At 44.6% G+C, this 16483-nt stretch overlaps 2 protein-coding genes across 4 annotated transcripts in view; one reads left to right on the top strand and one right to left on the bottom strand.

The window, feature by feature from the left end:
• Positions 1-9586, bottom strand: part of GLS (glutaminase) — a 66357-nt gene extending 56771 nt beyond the window's left edge. For 2 of the 3 annotated variants that reach the window (XM_080399930.1, XM_080399928.1), the window contains exons 1-3: positions 9203-9586; positions 1067-1163; positions 460-581 (exon numbers count right to left, since the gene is read on the bottom strand). In XM_080399930.1, the coding sequence (XP_080256056.1) occupies positions 460-581; positions 1067-1163; positions 9203-9531 (548 nt within the window). In that variant the 5' untranslated portion in view covers positions 9532-9586. Of the gene's footprint in view, positions 1-459; positions 582-1066; positions 1164-4074; positions 4650-9202 lie in introns of those variants that run through there. The other variant, XM_080399929.1, reaches the window with a different exon arrangement.
• The window catches only part of NEMP2 (nuclear envelope integral membrane protein 2), a 225850-nt gene that overhangs the window by 96231 nt on the left and 113136 nt on the right, over positions 1-16483 (top strand). The window lies entirely within an intron of this gene.

Here is a 16483-nt window from a genome sequence, read left to right on the forward strand (position 1 = left end):
ACTCCCATCTCTACAGATCTTGAAATTTCACGTCACTATTTTTCACATACTCTTTTTTAGAATTAACTACATACATACTCTGAACACCTCACCACACAGAAGCAGCATTTTGAACTTCAGATTAAAATAATTGATGATGTAGAGAGAGAAGTTTTACATACTCGTACTAAATACTCCACACCCCATCAATAAATTTACTTTCCATCTGACCGAGAGTTGCAGTATAGGATCAGATACACAAGTTAACAAACACTGATAGATTAAACTCTCATGGAGATCACACAATCTGTCTGCTGCATGAAACCAGAGAACGAACTCGTATGAAAATAGCATCAGTAGGAGTGTGTGTTTGACTCCCTTTCTAATCACACATTGATTTATATACCTTGTAAGACAGCAGTCAGTAACAGACAACATTCATTCAGAATTATATAGTTATATTATTGACAGAAAGTTTACTTTTTAAAAAGGTCTTTGTCCAGCATAACACCATCTGAAGTTGTTTGAAGGGTCAGTCTTAACATATCCATACACTCTTTCAATCGGGGATCAGATGTACGTAATCCTGTAGATTTGAGTGCCTATTACAATAAAACAATAATTACTAAAATGAAAAGATATGCTATTACAATCAAGTTCTCTACTGCTCTGTCTCATTTATCAAGATAAAGAAACACCTGCACTGTGTTATCAACACAGAGACATTCTGATACCTTATCAATCCTGTTGCCATTTCAGCCGCACTTTATGTCAATGGACTAATGTCATTTGAAATCCACAGCGGTCCAACTATATTCTACATACATCAAAACAGTACCCAGCCCTGCCACAGACACAGATGCTCTCAAGCACACTCTTTTTGCACAGCAAAGTAGTGAGTAACAACACTAGTATGCTCACTCTTAGAGAAACACTGTTGGGGGGGGACAGGGGTGGGAAGTTACATTTCTTGTTGCAGCTAACCACGTGTAAAATTGTTTGGTTTGTATTCTTGTATCTAAAGTATTAGAAAAAAAAATCTTGTAGTAGTTAGATTTCACACAGCACTCTGGAACAGTAGACTTACAGTTATGAATTTATGAACTGGTATTTTTTCTTGTCCTTCTGCAATGGTATAGAAAAGTAGATCTTCTAAGCTAGGAAGGAGACCTTGCTTCATTTTACTAGGGGAGGAGAAAAAAAAAAAAGAAACAAAAACACATACATAGATTAGTTCAGTGCATATTTTTATCTATACACATTTTTTATTGTTGTATTATTCACAAGGAAACACATTTTCACTCCCAATGTAACCGCTACCACCAATTTCAAAGAACACTTATCAGTGAACACCACGCTTAATTCAGCTTTAAATATGAAAAAAAAGCTAATAACAGAAGTAGCATATACATTTCACAATATTCACAACATTCTTAACTGCAACATAGTCATGTTTTTACTGACTTACATTTATTGCTAAGATTATAATTGGAAATATTTTGAAGCAGGTTTGTCACGTTTCCCTCTTCTTGATGTTACGGAGGATAGACATGTTCCTTGCACAGAAGATAAAGTATTTATAAAACTCAAAGATCTACATGCTTCGTAATCAAGCTGTAAGAGCAGACTGACCCAAAGGTTCCACAGGCAAGAGAAAAGAGATAATGAATGTGTATCATTTTCTTCAAAATAATCCTGGTTTTAGGAACTCCTAGGAGGAGTCCTAAAGCCCTTGTCTTTCTAGAAGCTTATGTAAGCCACATAGTTAGAGCGAAAGCAAGCAAAGCCTTCTGCGGCATACATAGTACAGCAACCTGAACCAGCTCAGGCACCAGAGGCACGAACTCCCATCAGGCATACTTAGAAAGGTAACATGCAGTACAGATACATCTCTAATGCTCACTATGCTTATCAATGTAAATACACTGGCTCTCCAAGCATTCCACGTGTTAAAATAGTTAATGTGAAGAAAACCTACCAAATTAAGCATCAAGATTCCTTCTAAGAGAAAGAGGTGTAATAGCTTTGCCCCAAAGCCTTTGGAAGTTTTCTCTAAGTCTAACCTCAGAGCTATACCTTCCCTTAATATTCCAAAGCACTCTGCAGCAGGCAGGAGCACAAGTCCATACTCAGTTCTTTACGCTTGCCCTGCAAGCATGGCACTGCAGCATACAGTTGGCATCACACCACATAGCTGGAACATACACTTCCAAACTGCTAGGGGCAGTGATAGCAAAGGGCTTTGGATCAATTCTTTTAGTCCCCTGATGTGCTCAGGTTTGTTTCTAGACAAAGTCAATTTAAGAAAGCCAATGTTCTGATGTTTGAGAAGCAAAAATAAATTCTCCAGTAAATGCAGGCATAAATTAACTAAAATGCAGAGTATGCAGTCTTACATTATTTTAGCCATTAGTTTTAAAGCTTATGTTACTATACTGTAATGTATAAAAGTTACTGCCCAAAACTAGAATGCTCGGTGGCAATTCGTCTGTTTTTATACATGTATGCATGTGCATACAAAAAGCAGGTCTGAATTCCGGTCATGACAGTTTTCACAAGATAAGCAATTCTTTGAATATCAGTACTTAGGGTTGTAACTACAGAAATAAAAATGCAACTAAGCACAGATCCTCAGTAGGCCAGTACAATCTTACAGACTGGCATTTAATCCTTCCTTCTCTCCCAATACTAGCTTACTCTACCCCAACAACAGGTCGGATTTATAATTATTTTTAATAAAAATCTGATTATATCCAAATACTCTTTTAAATTTAAGGCAACCTCTAGATTACATTCGCCTCCCTCCTCTCCTCATAACTAGCAGCAAAAACCAGTAGTAAAAAATCTCACTTCTCATTTTCCAATTTATTTAAAACACTCTACTTACATACTAAGAACAGAAGACAGCTTTGTAAGCCAACAGAACTTTCCTTGTCTTCCAGTCTGGCTTTTTTTTTTTTTTTTTTTTTTTTAAATGATGCTGGCTGACTAATGCACAGACAGGCTGGCAATTCAACCAAGACAAATGCTTGCAACTACCTCAAGCAAATTACTGAACACCCTTTTTCCTAAAGAAAAATCATGTCTTCCACACAGCACATTGTGCTTTCAATCTTTTGAGAACAGTATGCCCAGTCAAGCCAACAGAACCAAAGCTACTGACACACCAATTAAAGCTTCATCCTGTACCTGCATCTGAACTCTGCAGCTACGGGTTTTTTTAAAGCTACCCCGAGTTACACAGTCTACACCCTATATTTTCCCCATTTACAGAGCATTTAACTAAGCTCCCCAAAGCATCGAGGTTTCACATTTCAAGGAATGCCTCAGCTGTAAGACTCATTACTGGATTGCTGATGGTCTGACACAGGAAATTTTCGTATTTCACTTTGATGAAACAAGCTGGCAAAGGCATTGAGAAACATGAACTTATGACTTATTTAATTACAAGTTTCTGACCTATTATTCAGAATTTTACAGCTGTTCCTAATGTGGGATCTCTATCTGGAAGGGGGCAGAAAAAACCCACTTCAGACATTTGACCAAGATTCTGATCTGTCTCTTTGTAAGATTTTAGTCTATTACAGAGATGAGCACCTTTCGCAGCAGAAATTCTCTCTTGACACGGTTTCCGTATCTTTCACATCTGCTGTTGTTCAACCCTGGGTCAGTCAGCCTAATTTAACAATGGATCAGCACTGACTGCCAAAGCAAAGAGGATGGCATTCGATATATTTACAGAAAATTGCTCTTTGTCAAACAGTCCATCTTTTGATAAAGGTTATCAGCTAAATAGAGGTAGAAAGGCTTGCTCTGCAGTTTATCAGGTCAGTGATGTCAGTAACTGATGTTTGCTTAATCTAAAAGCTGTGTTTTGGCACTATGAGCGCACTTAGCAAGATAGTGCTGTTCAACACAGGTTGTAAAGAGCTGTTTTTCAAGTCAGGTAACTTGCAATTGCCAGTCAAATTAAAGTGGAAATTCCAGTTTATTCCATTTCATGAATAATGACTTTTGATACTGATTTCCCTGATTTAAAAAAAAAAAAAAGCACCAGACTATTACACAATTAGACTTCTTCAGTGGTACGCTAACCTGTGGACTAGAATACTGGCAGATGCTCCATACTGGTCCTTAAATATAAAGAAAAAAGAATGCAGGAATTCCAAGCACAAGGACTGTGTGATCCACATTGTTCCTTCCTTCAGCTCTTTGTAATTCAGCTCTTGTTAAAATTAAATCCTTCATGGAATCTGGTATAAGCATTGTACTGATACAAAACAATTTCTACAATATAAAAGAGATTAAATTTCAAATACAGCGAAACACTCCTACTTGGTACTTCAAGACATAACTGCCAAATGCAGAACCGGATTTATGGAACAACAAAAGATACAAAGATATGATGCTGCTAATTATACTTTCAGGTTCTTTATCAACCATAAGACACCAGTCATAAAAATTTAAGGTCACAAGAGCAGTCACAAACAGTCCCTCATGGGTTTGTATTGGGACCAGTACTGGTTAGCACCATCATCAATGACATTGACAGTAGGATCCAGCACACCCTCAGCAAGTCTGCAGATGACACAAGCTGCATGATGTGGGTGACACGCCTGAGGGACAGGATGCCATCCAGAGGGACCTGGACGAGCTCCAGAAGCAGGCCTGTCTGAACCTCATGAGGTTCAACAAGGCCAAGTGCAGGGTCCTGCACATAGGTCCTGCACCTGAGGGGGTGAAGGGACTGAGGGGGTGAAGAGACTGAGGGCAGCCCCGCCGAGAAGGGCCTGGGGGTGGTTGGGGATGAAAAGCCAGACATGAGCCAGCAATGTGGACTCACAGCCCAGGTGGCCAGCTGTATCCTGGGCTGCATCACCACCAGCATGGCCAGCAGGTCAAGGGAGGGGGCTCTGTCCCTCTGCTCTGCTCTGGTGAGAGCCCACCTGCAGCACTGCATCCAGCTCTGGGGCACTTAGCGTGGGAGGACACAGACCTGTTGGAGCAGGTCCGGGGGAAGCCACAAAAATGACCAGAAGGATGGAACACCTCTCTCCTATGAAGAAAGGCTGAGGGAAGGTTGGGGTGGTTCAGCCTGGAGGAAAGAAGGTGCTGGGAAGACCTTATTGTGGCCTTTCAGTACTCACACGGGGTTTACAAGAAAGATGGGGACAGACTCTTCAGTAGGGCTGTTGCAACAGGACAAGGGGTAATGGCTTTAAAATAGAAGAGGGTCGATTTGGTCTAGATATAAGGAAATTTTTTTTTTTTTTTGGGGGGGGGGTGTTTTTGGTTTTGGTTTTTTTTTTTTTTGTATGAGGGTGGTGAAACAATTTACCCAGAGGTAGATGGGGTAGATGCCCCATCCCTGGAAACACTCAAGGTCAGGTTGGACTGGCTCTGAGCAACCTGATCTAGTTGAAGATGCCCCTGCTCATCACAGGGGAGTGGACTATATGGCTTTTAAAGACCCCTAATGACCCCAACTATTCTATGAAAGCTACAAGGGCTGAAACCCACAGTCGGTAGCCACTCTATATAGAACAGGCATCTTGAAGAAGTTATCACCATACTACAGATAACTGATCTCCAACTAAGAGATATAAACATTTGTCAAGCCAACAAGTACTTCCACAGTTAAGATACTGGTCCCACTAACAGTGGCGGGTAACCTGGGAACTTAGCAAGATTCCGACAAAACTAAATATTTATAAACATAGGCCAAAGATGGACATATTTTAGCAGACATCAAAGTGTTTATGTTGAAAACAAGAACTGTTGCTTCAAAACATTAGCCTCTAAGGAAGTTGCCAAAGGTCTAATGAAAGCAAAGTTTTAACATTTTCTTCCATCTGCAGCTATTATATCCACACTCCAACAGGAGTGGCAGAGAGATGAAACACTGCCTGGTTACTATACAGTTATTCCTCTGGAATCTGGCCTGGACACAAAAGCAAAACTCATTATAAAAGGTATTTCCAGAATTCATCCCTGTCCTTAAAAAGGAGCGCTACCACTCCCTTCTCATCTTAAGAAAAAAAAATAAATTAATAAAACACTTGCATTAACCATTTTCCCATATTCCATACATTAGTACCCATAAATATTGCAATGTAGCTATACTTTAAAAATCAGGGTTGCTCACATTTTGCTCCTTGTTCTCACCTTAAGGCCTTTGTAATTTAGAAACAGCTTATACTAAGATAAACTATGTTTGATCCTACAATGCACACTTACGCTGACAGTGAACAGTGCACAGTTATACTGAAGTAGAAGTAAACACTTTTAAACATTACAGAAGTTTATAATTTAGGATTTTACAACTGGGTTATTGTTTTTAATTATTTAGGCATTAACATAGGTATGACTGCATTTTAATGCACAGCCTTCATTAATCAAAAATACCAGTCTATGACCACTCTCAGTTGAAACTCAATTTTTTTTTTCTTTCCAAAATGTATCAAGTCTCAGGTGGATACACAGAGTGAAGGCTGGATTGCAGGGATAAGGAGGTGGTGGAATATGTTTAGGAAAAAGATGCATAAGGGGATGTGGTTATGCAACGGGATACTAAGTTATTTCATCAGCCACAGACCTCATAATTTATTCCCTCTATAAGAAATTAAAACTGTTCTAAATTTCTGTACAGTTTTTGCACAAATTTTAGGTTTTCACTCGCAACTCCTTCTCTCTGTACGCAAGGACTGTTGGGCAAGCAAACAAGCAAGGAAATGTCAGTGCTGTCCTGCGATACTGTAGGCTGTTCCAGTATCCTAGAGCCATGACCTTACAACCAAATAGGAAAAAATAATCCCTCAAAACAAACAAACAAAAGTGTATGAAGGACTACTGTCTTCCCAGTTGGGTCCACAAATCATCAGCCAAACACACTCAGATGTTATATACTGCTGGATGGCAAAGTGCTACAATCAGCAGAACACCCAGACTGCACTGACAGCCCAGTTGTCAATTTAGTCTAGGAACCTGTCTTCTGAAGATCTTCACTTTCCTTCTGAGCCCTGCACTCTGCCTTAATATAGCAATGATTTCCATATCATATACAAATGCTTAAGCAAGACTTTTTAAATTCTTCAAAAAAAAAAAAAGTATCCAACGGCCTGGCTAACGTGCCACCAGGAATTCCTGCACAGCCTGAACTGAAAAGAAACTGTTTCCAGCTTTTTCCTTGTTCACAACTATATGCTGTATGTTTTATGTAATTGCTCCTTGCTCATTTTGCAGTAAGGCTCAAAGAGAAAGCATCTGACTTTCAAATACATCCTTTTGTCAAAAGCCAAAAATGATTAAACTGCATGTAACTGGTTTGTGACTACACAGCTTTACCAGACGTATTAGAAGTTACAGGATTTCCCTAACCGATGCTAGCTGTAGGAAGCTGTTCTAGAAAATCAGTTTAAGAAAATGTTACTTCTTTAATAAATCACCTTCTCAACATCCTCCTCAAAAAACCCTCATAGCTGGCATACTGTTTTTTCCTAAGTTTTTAATGGTACTGTCTGCATTTCTCATTGAAAACACCTACTTGAGCTGCATCTGATTAATTTTTTTGTTCCATTGTGTAAAGTCAATTCAAAGATGAAACTTCATATACGTTGAACAACAGTACAAATATAATAACAATACACATATGATAGTGTATGATATTGTATGTTATATAACCTGACCAGCATGCATTTTTTACTGAGCTTGACAGCAGAAATTGTAAGTGATGCCTTTATGGAAGACTATATCCCACTGAAACAAAAGGCTTGAACTAAGCCAAGCAGCTAAGACATTTGGTGGGAGAAAAAGAGGAAGATAGCTTCCTTCCCAACCTACCACATTGAAGGAGTTCAAGTTCATGCCAAAAAAAGGAAAGAAAAAAAAAAAAAAGACCCCACACAAAACCTGAAACTCAGAAGCAGGACTACTAACAAGCTAGGAGCTGAAGCCTTCCCAACTGACCTTGCAGAATGTTTTCCAGACTTCCTAGTATTAGGCCAAGAGAGACTGCTCAGTGTTAAAACAAGGTACTCCTTCCTTGGCCTTACTTCCTCTGTCTTTTGCTTTTTTCATCTAGGTAATAAGCATAGCAAAGCCTGGGAAAGCAGCTTGGTTTAACATTTTTATTATGCCACCCCATAAGCAGCACAAAGAAGACATGGGTTGCCTACAGGAAAGCCAAGAGGCATGTTCCAAACTCACACAGAGGAGATAGGCCTTCATGGGGCTCACAGTTAACCTTTTACAAGTTTGACAGCTTATCGGAGATATGAAGCGTACCCGCATTCAAACAAGCATGGGCAAACTGTCAGCTGGGTGGGGTGGGAAATGAACAGGAGTTTTTCAAGACCTGTGTAATGCTGAGGACCAAGAGTGCAGAGCACTAAGGAGAACCATCAATCCCTTTCCCTCGTCATCATACTCCATCCCTGGTATCCACTACTGGTTGTTACCAGGGACACGAGCTGGAGCTGATGCCTCGGTCCCTGACCATTTTTTGAGCTTATTTAAGGTTCTAAGTGAAGGAATACTAACTGCATAAGCGTATACAGTTTTATCATTCTGTTACCTATGTGCACCTTTGTGACTGGGGGACAAATCAGGACCGCTGGGCACAGGGACACGTTCCGCATCCCCGACGGGTGGCAATACCTAACCCCAACTGCACTAGATGTGGACGTGGAGACGGCAGCGCTGCAAAACCGCCCAGGCAGACCCACACACCACGCACGCCGCCTTTAATAATTAATGTCAGATGACACAGCTTTCACTTCTCTCGGCAAACAGCTTCTGCAGGTAGCTGCCCTCGAAACAACCACCGAAGGCACGCTGCCTGCGGCCAGCCCCAGCCCGCTGGGGAGCGCCCCCCGCCCGGGACGGGACCCCGCGGAGCCCCGAGACACGCGCGCTCCCCCCGCCGCGCGCCCCCGCTTCCTCCCCGCCCCCCCCCAGGGCTGGGCAGCTCCTCGCACCCACCCGCGGGTACCGGGCCCTCTCCGCCCCGCGGCCGGGCACGGACCCCCCGCCCCCCGGAGGGGCGATGCCTGCGGCCCGGCCCCCGCACCTGCCGGGGAAGCGGCCCCCGCCGCCGGGCCGCCCCCTTCCGCAGGCACCACGCGTGCGAGGGGAGGAAGGCGGCGCTCACATGGCGCCTACCGCATCCCTCGCCGCCCGGCCCGGCCCCGCCGCGGCCCGCCCCCGCCGCCCCCCTCGCACTCACTTCTCCCCCCCGCCGCCGCCGCCTCCGGCCAGCTCCTTGCCGCCGCCGTGGTTATTGGTGTGGCCGCTGTCGGCGGGGGGCTCGCCGGGCGGCGGCGGCGCCCCCTTCCCCGGCTCCTCCAAGGCTCCCTCAGAGCGAGTGCACAAACCCCGCGCCGCCGGCAGCCCCGGGCCGCGGCGGGAGGCGGGCGGGCTGGCCCCGAAGGCGGCCAGCGGCGGCGGGAGGCGCCTGGGGCTAGCGCCGGGCCCCGGGCCGCCCCCGCCGGCTGCCCCCGGCGGGCCGAGCAGCAGCAGCTCCCGCAGCAGCGCCGAGCGCCACAGCCGCATCATGCTGCGCCACTTCCCTCCGCCGAGTGCCTCAGCGGGGCGGCCTGCGGAGCCTCTCGCGCCCCGCCGCCCCCGCCCCCCGCTCCTCCGATTGGCGGCGCCCGCGTAACTGTCAGGCACGCGGCGAGCTCATTGGCCAGCGGGGACGCCGCTCTGGACCGGGCCACGCCCCCGGCGCGGGGCGAGCCTGTAGGGCCCGGGCGCTGCGGGGGCGGGCGGGAGCAGCGCCCCCCGCCGGCGGGATAGCCGCGGGGCCGGGCGGCGCCGCGCTGAGGTGAGCGGCGGCGTGTAGCGGGCCGGGGGCGCCGTCCGCTTCGGGGCCACCCCGCCCTTCCCACCGCCTCCATTTTCTGTCGGCCCCGGCCTCTGGGCGGGGGGAAAGTTTGAGTCATCGCCTCCCCAGCGCCGGCAGGGCCCGAGCGGTGGCCCGGCGCCGGGCAGGGGCGCCGGGCGCGCCCGGGGGTCCCCGCAGGCCCCGGGGCGGCGGGAAGCGCTCCTGGCGGCTCTTCCCTCCCTGTGCGGCGAGGGAGGGGGGTTACAGACGGGTTGGGCTTCGGCGGTGTCAGGTTTAGGTTGCCATGGATACGGGCGACTTTGTAAAATTTTGCGGTTTTAACTATCAAGCGCCCCGCTCACAGCGGGCCGAGGCGCCGGCGCCGAGGGGAGCGCTGCCCCCCAGGCCTTCGGGTCAAGGGCGGCCCTTAGCGCCTGTGGGCGGCTCCGCGGCCGCGCAGGGAAAACGCCGCCGCGTAGCTCGTAGGCAAAAGTTGGGGTGGAGGCCAAAGCGCACAACTCTTGGAAAAAAACCACCAAAACACAAAATAAGACACGAAGCAACGCCCCTGCAGACCTAGGTGTGTTGGGCGTGGCAGTTCTTCAGGTTCACATCCTCTAATGTTTAATCCCAGTGTGAAAATGTTGCTGCCGCTCAGCGACAGGCCTGCGTTTGGGAAACGCCGGCCAGAAGGCCGAAGCGAGGGGGATAGCAGAAAGTAACGGCAGAGCTTCAGTGCCAGGTGTAAACGTCACTCCTTACCCATACTTACGCTTGTGTCACGGCATCCTGACGTGCTGCCTGCCAGTATACGGCATCTTGGAAGCCACAGATTATGCAGTTACTTGGAGAAACTCTTCGCTGGCACAACCAATTGCTAAATTTGTCCTAGGTCAGTACAAAACTGCATTTGCAAATTGTATCCATTGTGAGTAACAGTAGAAGAGGAGATCTGTTGTCATCCTACTTCATCAGTAATGCTGATGTGGAAACCAGTGTTTCAGTAGTCACCAGCTTTCTCACCTAAGAATCACAGACTTCTGAGCAAAAGGGTAAATGCTTCTGGAGTTCTCAGTATTACTGCTGAACGTCCTCATGAACAATTGCCCCCTGCACTGAGGTTTATTTCTTTTGGTACATTTATTATGCTTGGGGGAGGTGGGGGTGGAAAAGTCGTAGTTCTGAGTTAAAATGATCTGGCTGCACACTTTTATTGGAAATGTTTTACCATGAAGATACTGGTATTTTCTTTTCCACTGCCCCACAGGTTGAAGGCTTCAGCTGTCTAGGCATAGTAAATTGCTCTTAAAGAACCATGTAAAACACAGAGAGGGTTTTGTTACTTGTTTTCCATGCGCTCTCATGCACTTTCACGTCACTCACGGAGTTTGAGATCATCACTACAGGCAGACATTGAGAATAGCCTTTGCTTATACATACACTGCAGCACAATTGCCCACAGGGGTTCCCTATGCTAATAAACTGTCACAACATCCATGAGAGTTTTTGGAATCAGATTTAAAGATAGCTGATAATCTATGCCTATAAAATGAGCCTCAGCGCACCAATGGTTTTCCTTCCCACGGAATAAGAAAACTTGAAATATCAGTGTGGGATGTGTAATCCTGTGCTGCAGTGACTTCACATACAAAAATGCAAAGTACCTACAGTTCCCACATACTTATTACATTACCTATTGTGTTTCCTGGAACTACTTCTGGATTTCCATTTGCTAAGTCTTTTTGGCAAGCCAATAACTGCCTCTTTTATCCTGCCACCCAAAAATAATATTTCTAATTTTTAGAATTCCGTTATGTAAAAGACTCTAAAGACAGAAGTCTCTCAAACACCTTTTCCATTCTTTCTATGGGGGCTACTGCTGGAAGACCAGAGACAGCAAGTGCACTTCCAGTATATGCACTTCTTGAACTAATTGAACTAATTGAACACGCAGTTCTGCAGACACTTACAAGATTCCCCGCTGATTTTTAGTGCCAAGGTGGTTTTTTTGGTGTGACAGCTGCGCTCTTTCACAAGCCAGCTGTTTAGCAATGACCTGGTTCAAAAACTTGTCTAATTCATCTCCTATACTGTAGCAGGGGAAGAATAGGAAGAATGCAAGATGTAGCGATTTGGACCTTTCCTTGTAGTGCTCTGGTTTCTGTTCAAAACATTGCAGATAAGGCTGTGGGAAGGAAAAGAGAAAAGTACTACATTAACAAAAATATTTGCCTCATGACAGTATTGCGCGTTACACATTCTTGATCCTTTGTGAGCTCTTCAATTTTACTCTTTTTTGTTGGTTTGTTTTGGTTGTTTTTTTGGTTGGGTTTTGGTGGGTTTTTTTTGGTATGTTGTATGCTATTGCCTTATTCCTCTCTTTAATCTTTTGTTATCACCGTCACATCAGTAATCTCCCAATGCAAGTATTCTTCAATAAAGCTCACTTTAAGAAATTAATCCTCAGCTTCTCTCCCTGGAAATTCCCTTGTGCGTGTTTTAGCTCTTGAGGGCAGAAAAGGCAAGTTGTTCTGTGTGTGGAACTACAAATACACAGCTCAGGAACAATGCGAAATGATAAATATAGTTTCAGATTCACAAAGTTCAAGGGCAATAGTGACTCATTCCCTATTCTGAGAACTTTTACTGCATATTTCAGGCCATCATTCCTTGCTTCCACTATGACTAATCCTGAAAAGTTTCAATCTAGTGATTTTGTTCCCTCCTCCCAAAGGCACAGGTATCCTAGAGAGTCCTAATTTAAAGATTTGTTGTTGGTGGTTTTATTTTGCTTTTAAAATAAGCCATGAGAAAGGTAGTAAAGATAGCATCATAAATGGAGCTGTTTGCTTGTGACGAGCATTATACATACATTAAACCTGTGAAACTGACTGATTTGGGTTTTGATCCAGATGTTAGGCTGGGCTGTCCCACACCTCAGTGAAACTCTCTTTAGACTTCCCTCTTGAACACAGTCATATTACTCATCTCTTTGGAAAGAGAAGACCATCTGCTCTGCCATTCTGTGTTTCACACAGGATCCCAAGAGAAACAGAAAATTACAAATATGGTTTCTGATATAATGCAAAGAAATCTGAAACTAAAATTGCCTATAGCTTTTATTTTGAGTTAGTTGCACAACTAGCAGTAATCATAAGCCAATGATTCTTTTTTTCATTTCCACAATACATGTACTTTTGTAAGACAAAAATTATGAGAATTTAAGACAGCATGGTTCTTCTGTAGAGAAAAAAAAAAGTGAACCTTTTAAATACGCATTATTTTTTAAGTCCTTCCCTTAAGCTGTATTGCAGCAAAATAGTATATCCCTCTAAAAATAATCCATATTTCAGAGGTTTTTCTTTCTACAAGGGGCATAGCAGTCTTAATCTTCTAGGAGAAAGGGCTCTGAAAAGCAGGTGGAAAGAGGTCTTCCCAGTTCAAGCACATACACTGTTAACAGCTTTCAGGAAGGTTAAATCCTCCCATCAGATCGGCAGGGCAGATCTCAGATAAGCAGCAGAAATTAAGGATTATCTTGACTACGGCATGAACTGTTTACTTTGCTATTTTAAATGGTTATGTTGGCTCCATTTCATATGTTGCTGGGTAATGCTCTCCAAAAGAGAACTGAGGACCAGGCACCACAATTTCTAATCTATTTGAGTATTCCTACCGATTCTAGCAGCAGTTCCTAAAAATATTTTTTTTTCTTTTGTGAGGCTAACTTCCCACACATTTGGGTAACGTTTTGATATCGATTCAAAGAAAGGTGCTCAGTCACAAGAAACACTCCCCATTGCCTTGTGCAGAGGATACGGAACAGCTTCCTCTAAGCATTGAAGTGTGAGCAGTGAATAAAAGTTACTATTTAAGAAAATGAAAGTTTAAATGTTTAGGCATAATAGTTCAGAAATCTGCCAAGGAGATAAACATTCAGAGGAATAATTTACCTGGAAGGTAATGGTTGAGGGAGTGACATCAATGAAAAAAACAGTAGAAAAAAATCAAAATCATCTTCCCAATCTACTCCATCAATAGCTCATTTCTCATCCCTCTCATTCCAGGCAAATATGGGCAGAGAGGAATTAATTCAAAGGAAAGCAACAGAAATATTTGCAGGATTTGCCGAGAGTGACATGAAGAGAGGCTACAAGGGCCTAGGGCATTCCTAGCATGATCAACAGACAATATATGATGTTATTAGTGTATATGACAGAGCGAGCAAGTGATAAAAGTATGTTTGTTGAGGGTGATCTGCAAAGATGGGTACATTTTTTTTTCCTATTACAGTTGTTCCTCATGCACATTATTGGTTATAGCACTTTTGAGATGCAAAATTCTTCACACATCGGAACATTCACCTTCAGAAGCCAACAGCTTACCTACCAGAAAAGTATCCTTTGCTGCATCCAGCACACATTATTTGTGCTATAATACACCTAAATCATAGCGTGACCACTCCCTTGCAGTCCACCCACAATCATATTTAAAGCTGAATTCTGACAACATCTGCCAAACTGCAGTCCAGGTCTTGATACTACAGCAGGCCCCGGAGCCTTGGATCTTCTGTTCATGTTCCCGATCCTCAAATATTAGCCCTGGTAACCTTGTGCTAGCAAACAGAAACAAGTGACAACATCATATGGCTGCTATATCGTATCCCAGATGTCTGTGCCGAGCGTGCATGAGAGACCCTGGGAGCCCAGGGGAGTCTGCAGACTCACATCTAGCCGCTTCTGAGAATGGACATGTAAAATTGCTGCCTGCGTTTAAGCGAAGGTCAGAGCACTCAGGCTAACCACAAGCTGGCTCGTCACGTCCAGAGCTGCACAGTGCTGGGTGGTCGCTGGCTGTTTGTCGTGGTGTGACCCCGGCCAGCAACCAAGGCCCACACAGCTACTCGCTCACTCCTCCTCGGTGGGGTGGGGGAGAGAACTGGAAGGGTAGAAGTGAGAAAACTCATGGGTTGAGATAAAGACAAGTAAAGCAAAAGCTCTGCACACAAGCAAAGCAAAACAAGAAGTTCATTCACCACTTCCCATGGGCAGGCAGGTGTTCAGCCATCCCAGGAGAGCTGGGGTCCAGCACATGTACCAGTGACTTGGGCAGACAAACACCATCACTCCAAACATCCTCACCTTCCTCCTTCTTCCCCCAGTTTTATATACTTAGCATGATCTCCTACAGTATGGAATATCCCTTGGGCCAGTCAGAGTCCACTGTCCCGGCTGTGTCCCCCCAGCAACTTCTTCTGCACCCCCAGCCTCCTTGCTGCTGGGGTGAGGAGCAGAAAAGCCTTTGGCTCTGTGCAAGCACTCTTCTGCAATAACAGAAACATCCCTGTGTTATCAACGCTGTTTCCAGCACAAATCCAAACCACAGCCCGTATAGGCTACTGTGAAGAAAATGCACTCTATCCCAGCCAAACCCAGCCCACCGTTAACATCTGCATGTGCCCCCCCAGCCCTGAAGTGATGGAGATGACAGCGTGCTGCAGCCACACCTCATCCCAAGCTGGTTGCTTTCAGCTCTGAATCCCTGCACCTTATAAAAAGGCACTCGGAGAGATTCAGTCTTTCCACCAGAGACACACGAGGGAATCCCATTTAAGGGTCCCATGTAGGAAACCCCTCCCTCACACACCTGGGTTTGCCTGTTCACAAATCGAGGCTGACATTCCCTGTGGCCGTGTAGAAGCTTAAGCTTACAAGGACACCTGGGCTTAGGAGCAGGGCTAGCCATCCAGGAGGCAAACAGAACAAGGCAAAATCAAGCAAGCGAAACAAGCTGTCAGACTGTGATGGAAACTGTCTCGTCATAAGAGGGAATCCAAATAGTTTAAAGGTCTCCGACTTCCAGAAGGCTCCTCTGGAGTACACAGAAACCACTCTGATGGAGCGCAGGGAATAACACTAGCACCAGCAAAACACCACTGCCTCTAAACTGGCAAAGCAATCGCAAAACCATGTGTTTTCTTTCTGCCTTGATATTTTTGGCACCTTCTTTCTGTTGCCACCCCGAGGGAAGAAGAACAGACACTTCAGGTGATTTAGAGCTCAGCCTTCCTTTGCAGCCGCCACCGAGTCACAAGCCTCCTTGCAAGTTGCAAGACTGTTTAAAATCTCCTGTTGGCTTCAAAACAAACAGTCCCATAAAAAAGTGACCGGAAAACAGCCAATGTTTTTTAATTCTTGAAGGTTACATCCTTCAAGGTAGATGTAACCTTGAAAAAAGATTTCGCTGCCATTTAATTCTCTTTTGATAAACACCCAACTTTCTTGAGGGAGTGAAAGGAAGAAGGCAAGGAAGCGTAACGAAGCAGATCCTCTTGGTACCAGGGGACAAGCCTGTGTGTCGCTGGTGACTGCAGTAGCACACAATGTACCACCACTCTCCAAGGGTATTTAATATTTAGACAAGGACTTTTGAATAGTTCCTCAACCAGTAAGGCCAGTAAGGACTGGAGATCTGCAAAACTGGATTCAAAGATTTTTTTAAAAAAAGCAATCAAGGTTGTAAATCAGCCTGGATTAAGCATGCAATTTTGCTAATAACTAGTATAAAGCTTAAATGTGTGTATGTTCATCCTAACTTCCAAGAAGACATTAATATTTTTTTGTAAGGTGTTTTTGATGCATTTGAAACATTTGTGAAAGCACAAGACTTGTGCTTCTTTAG

Source organism: Falco punctatus (assembly GCF_963210335.1).
Source record: "Falco punctatus genome assembly, chromosome: 8".
Taxonomy (NCBI): Eukaryota; Metazoa; Chordata; class Aves; order Falconiformes; family Falconidae; genus Falco; species Falco punctatus.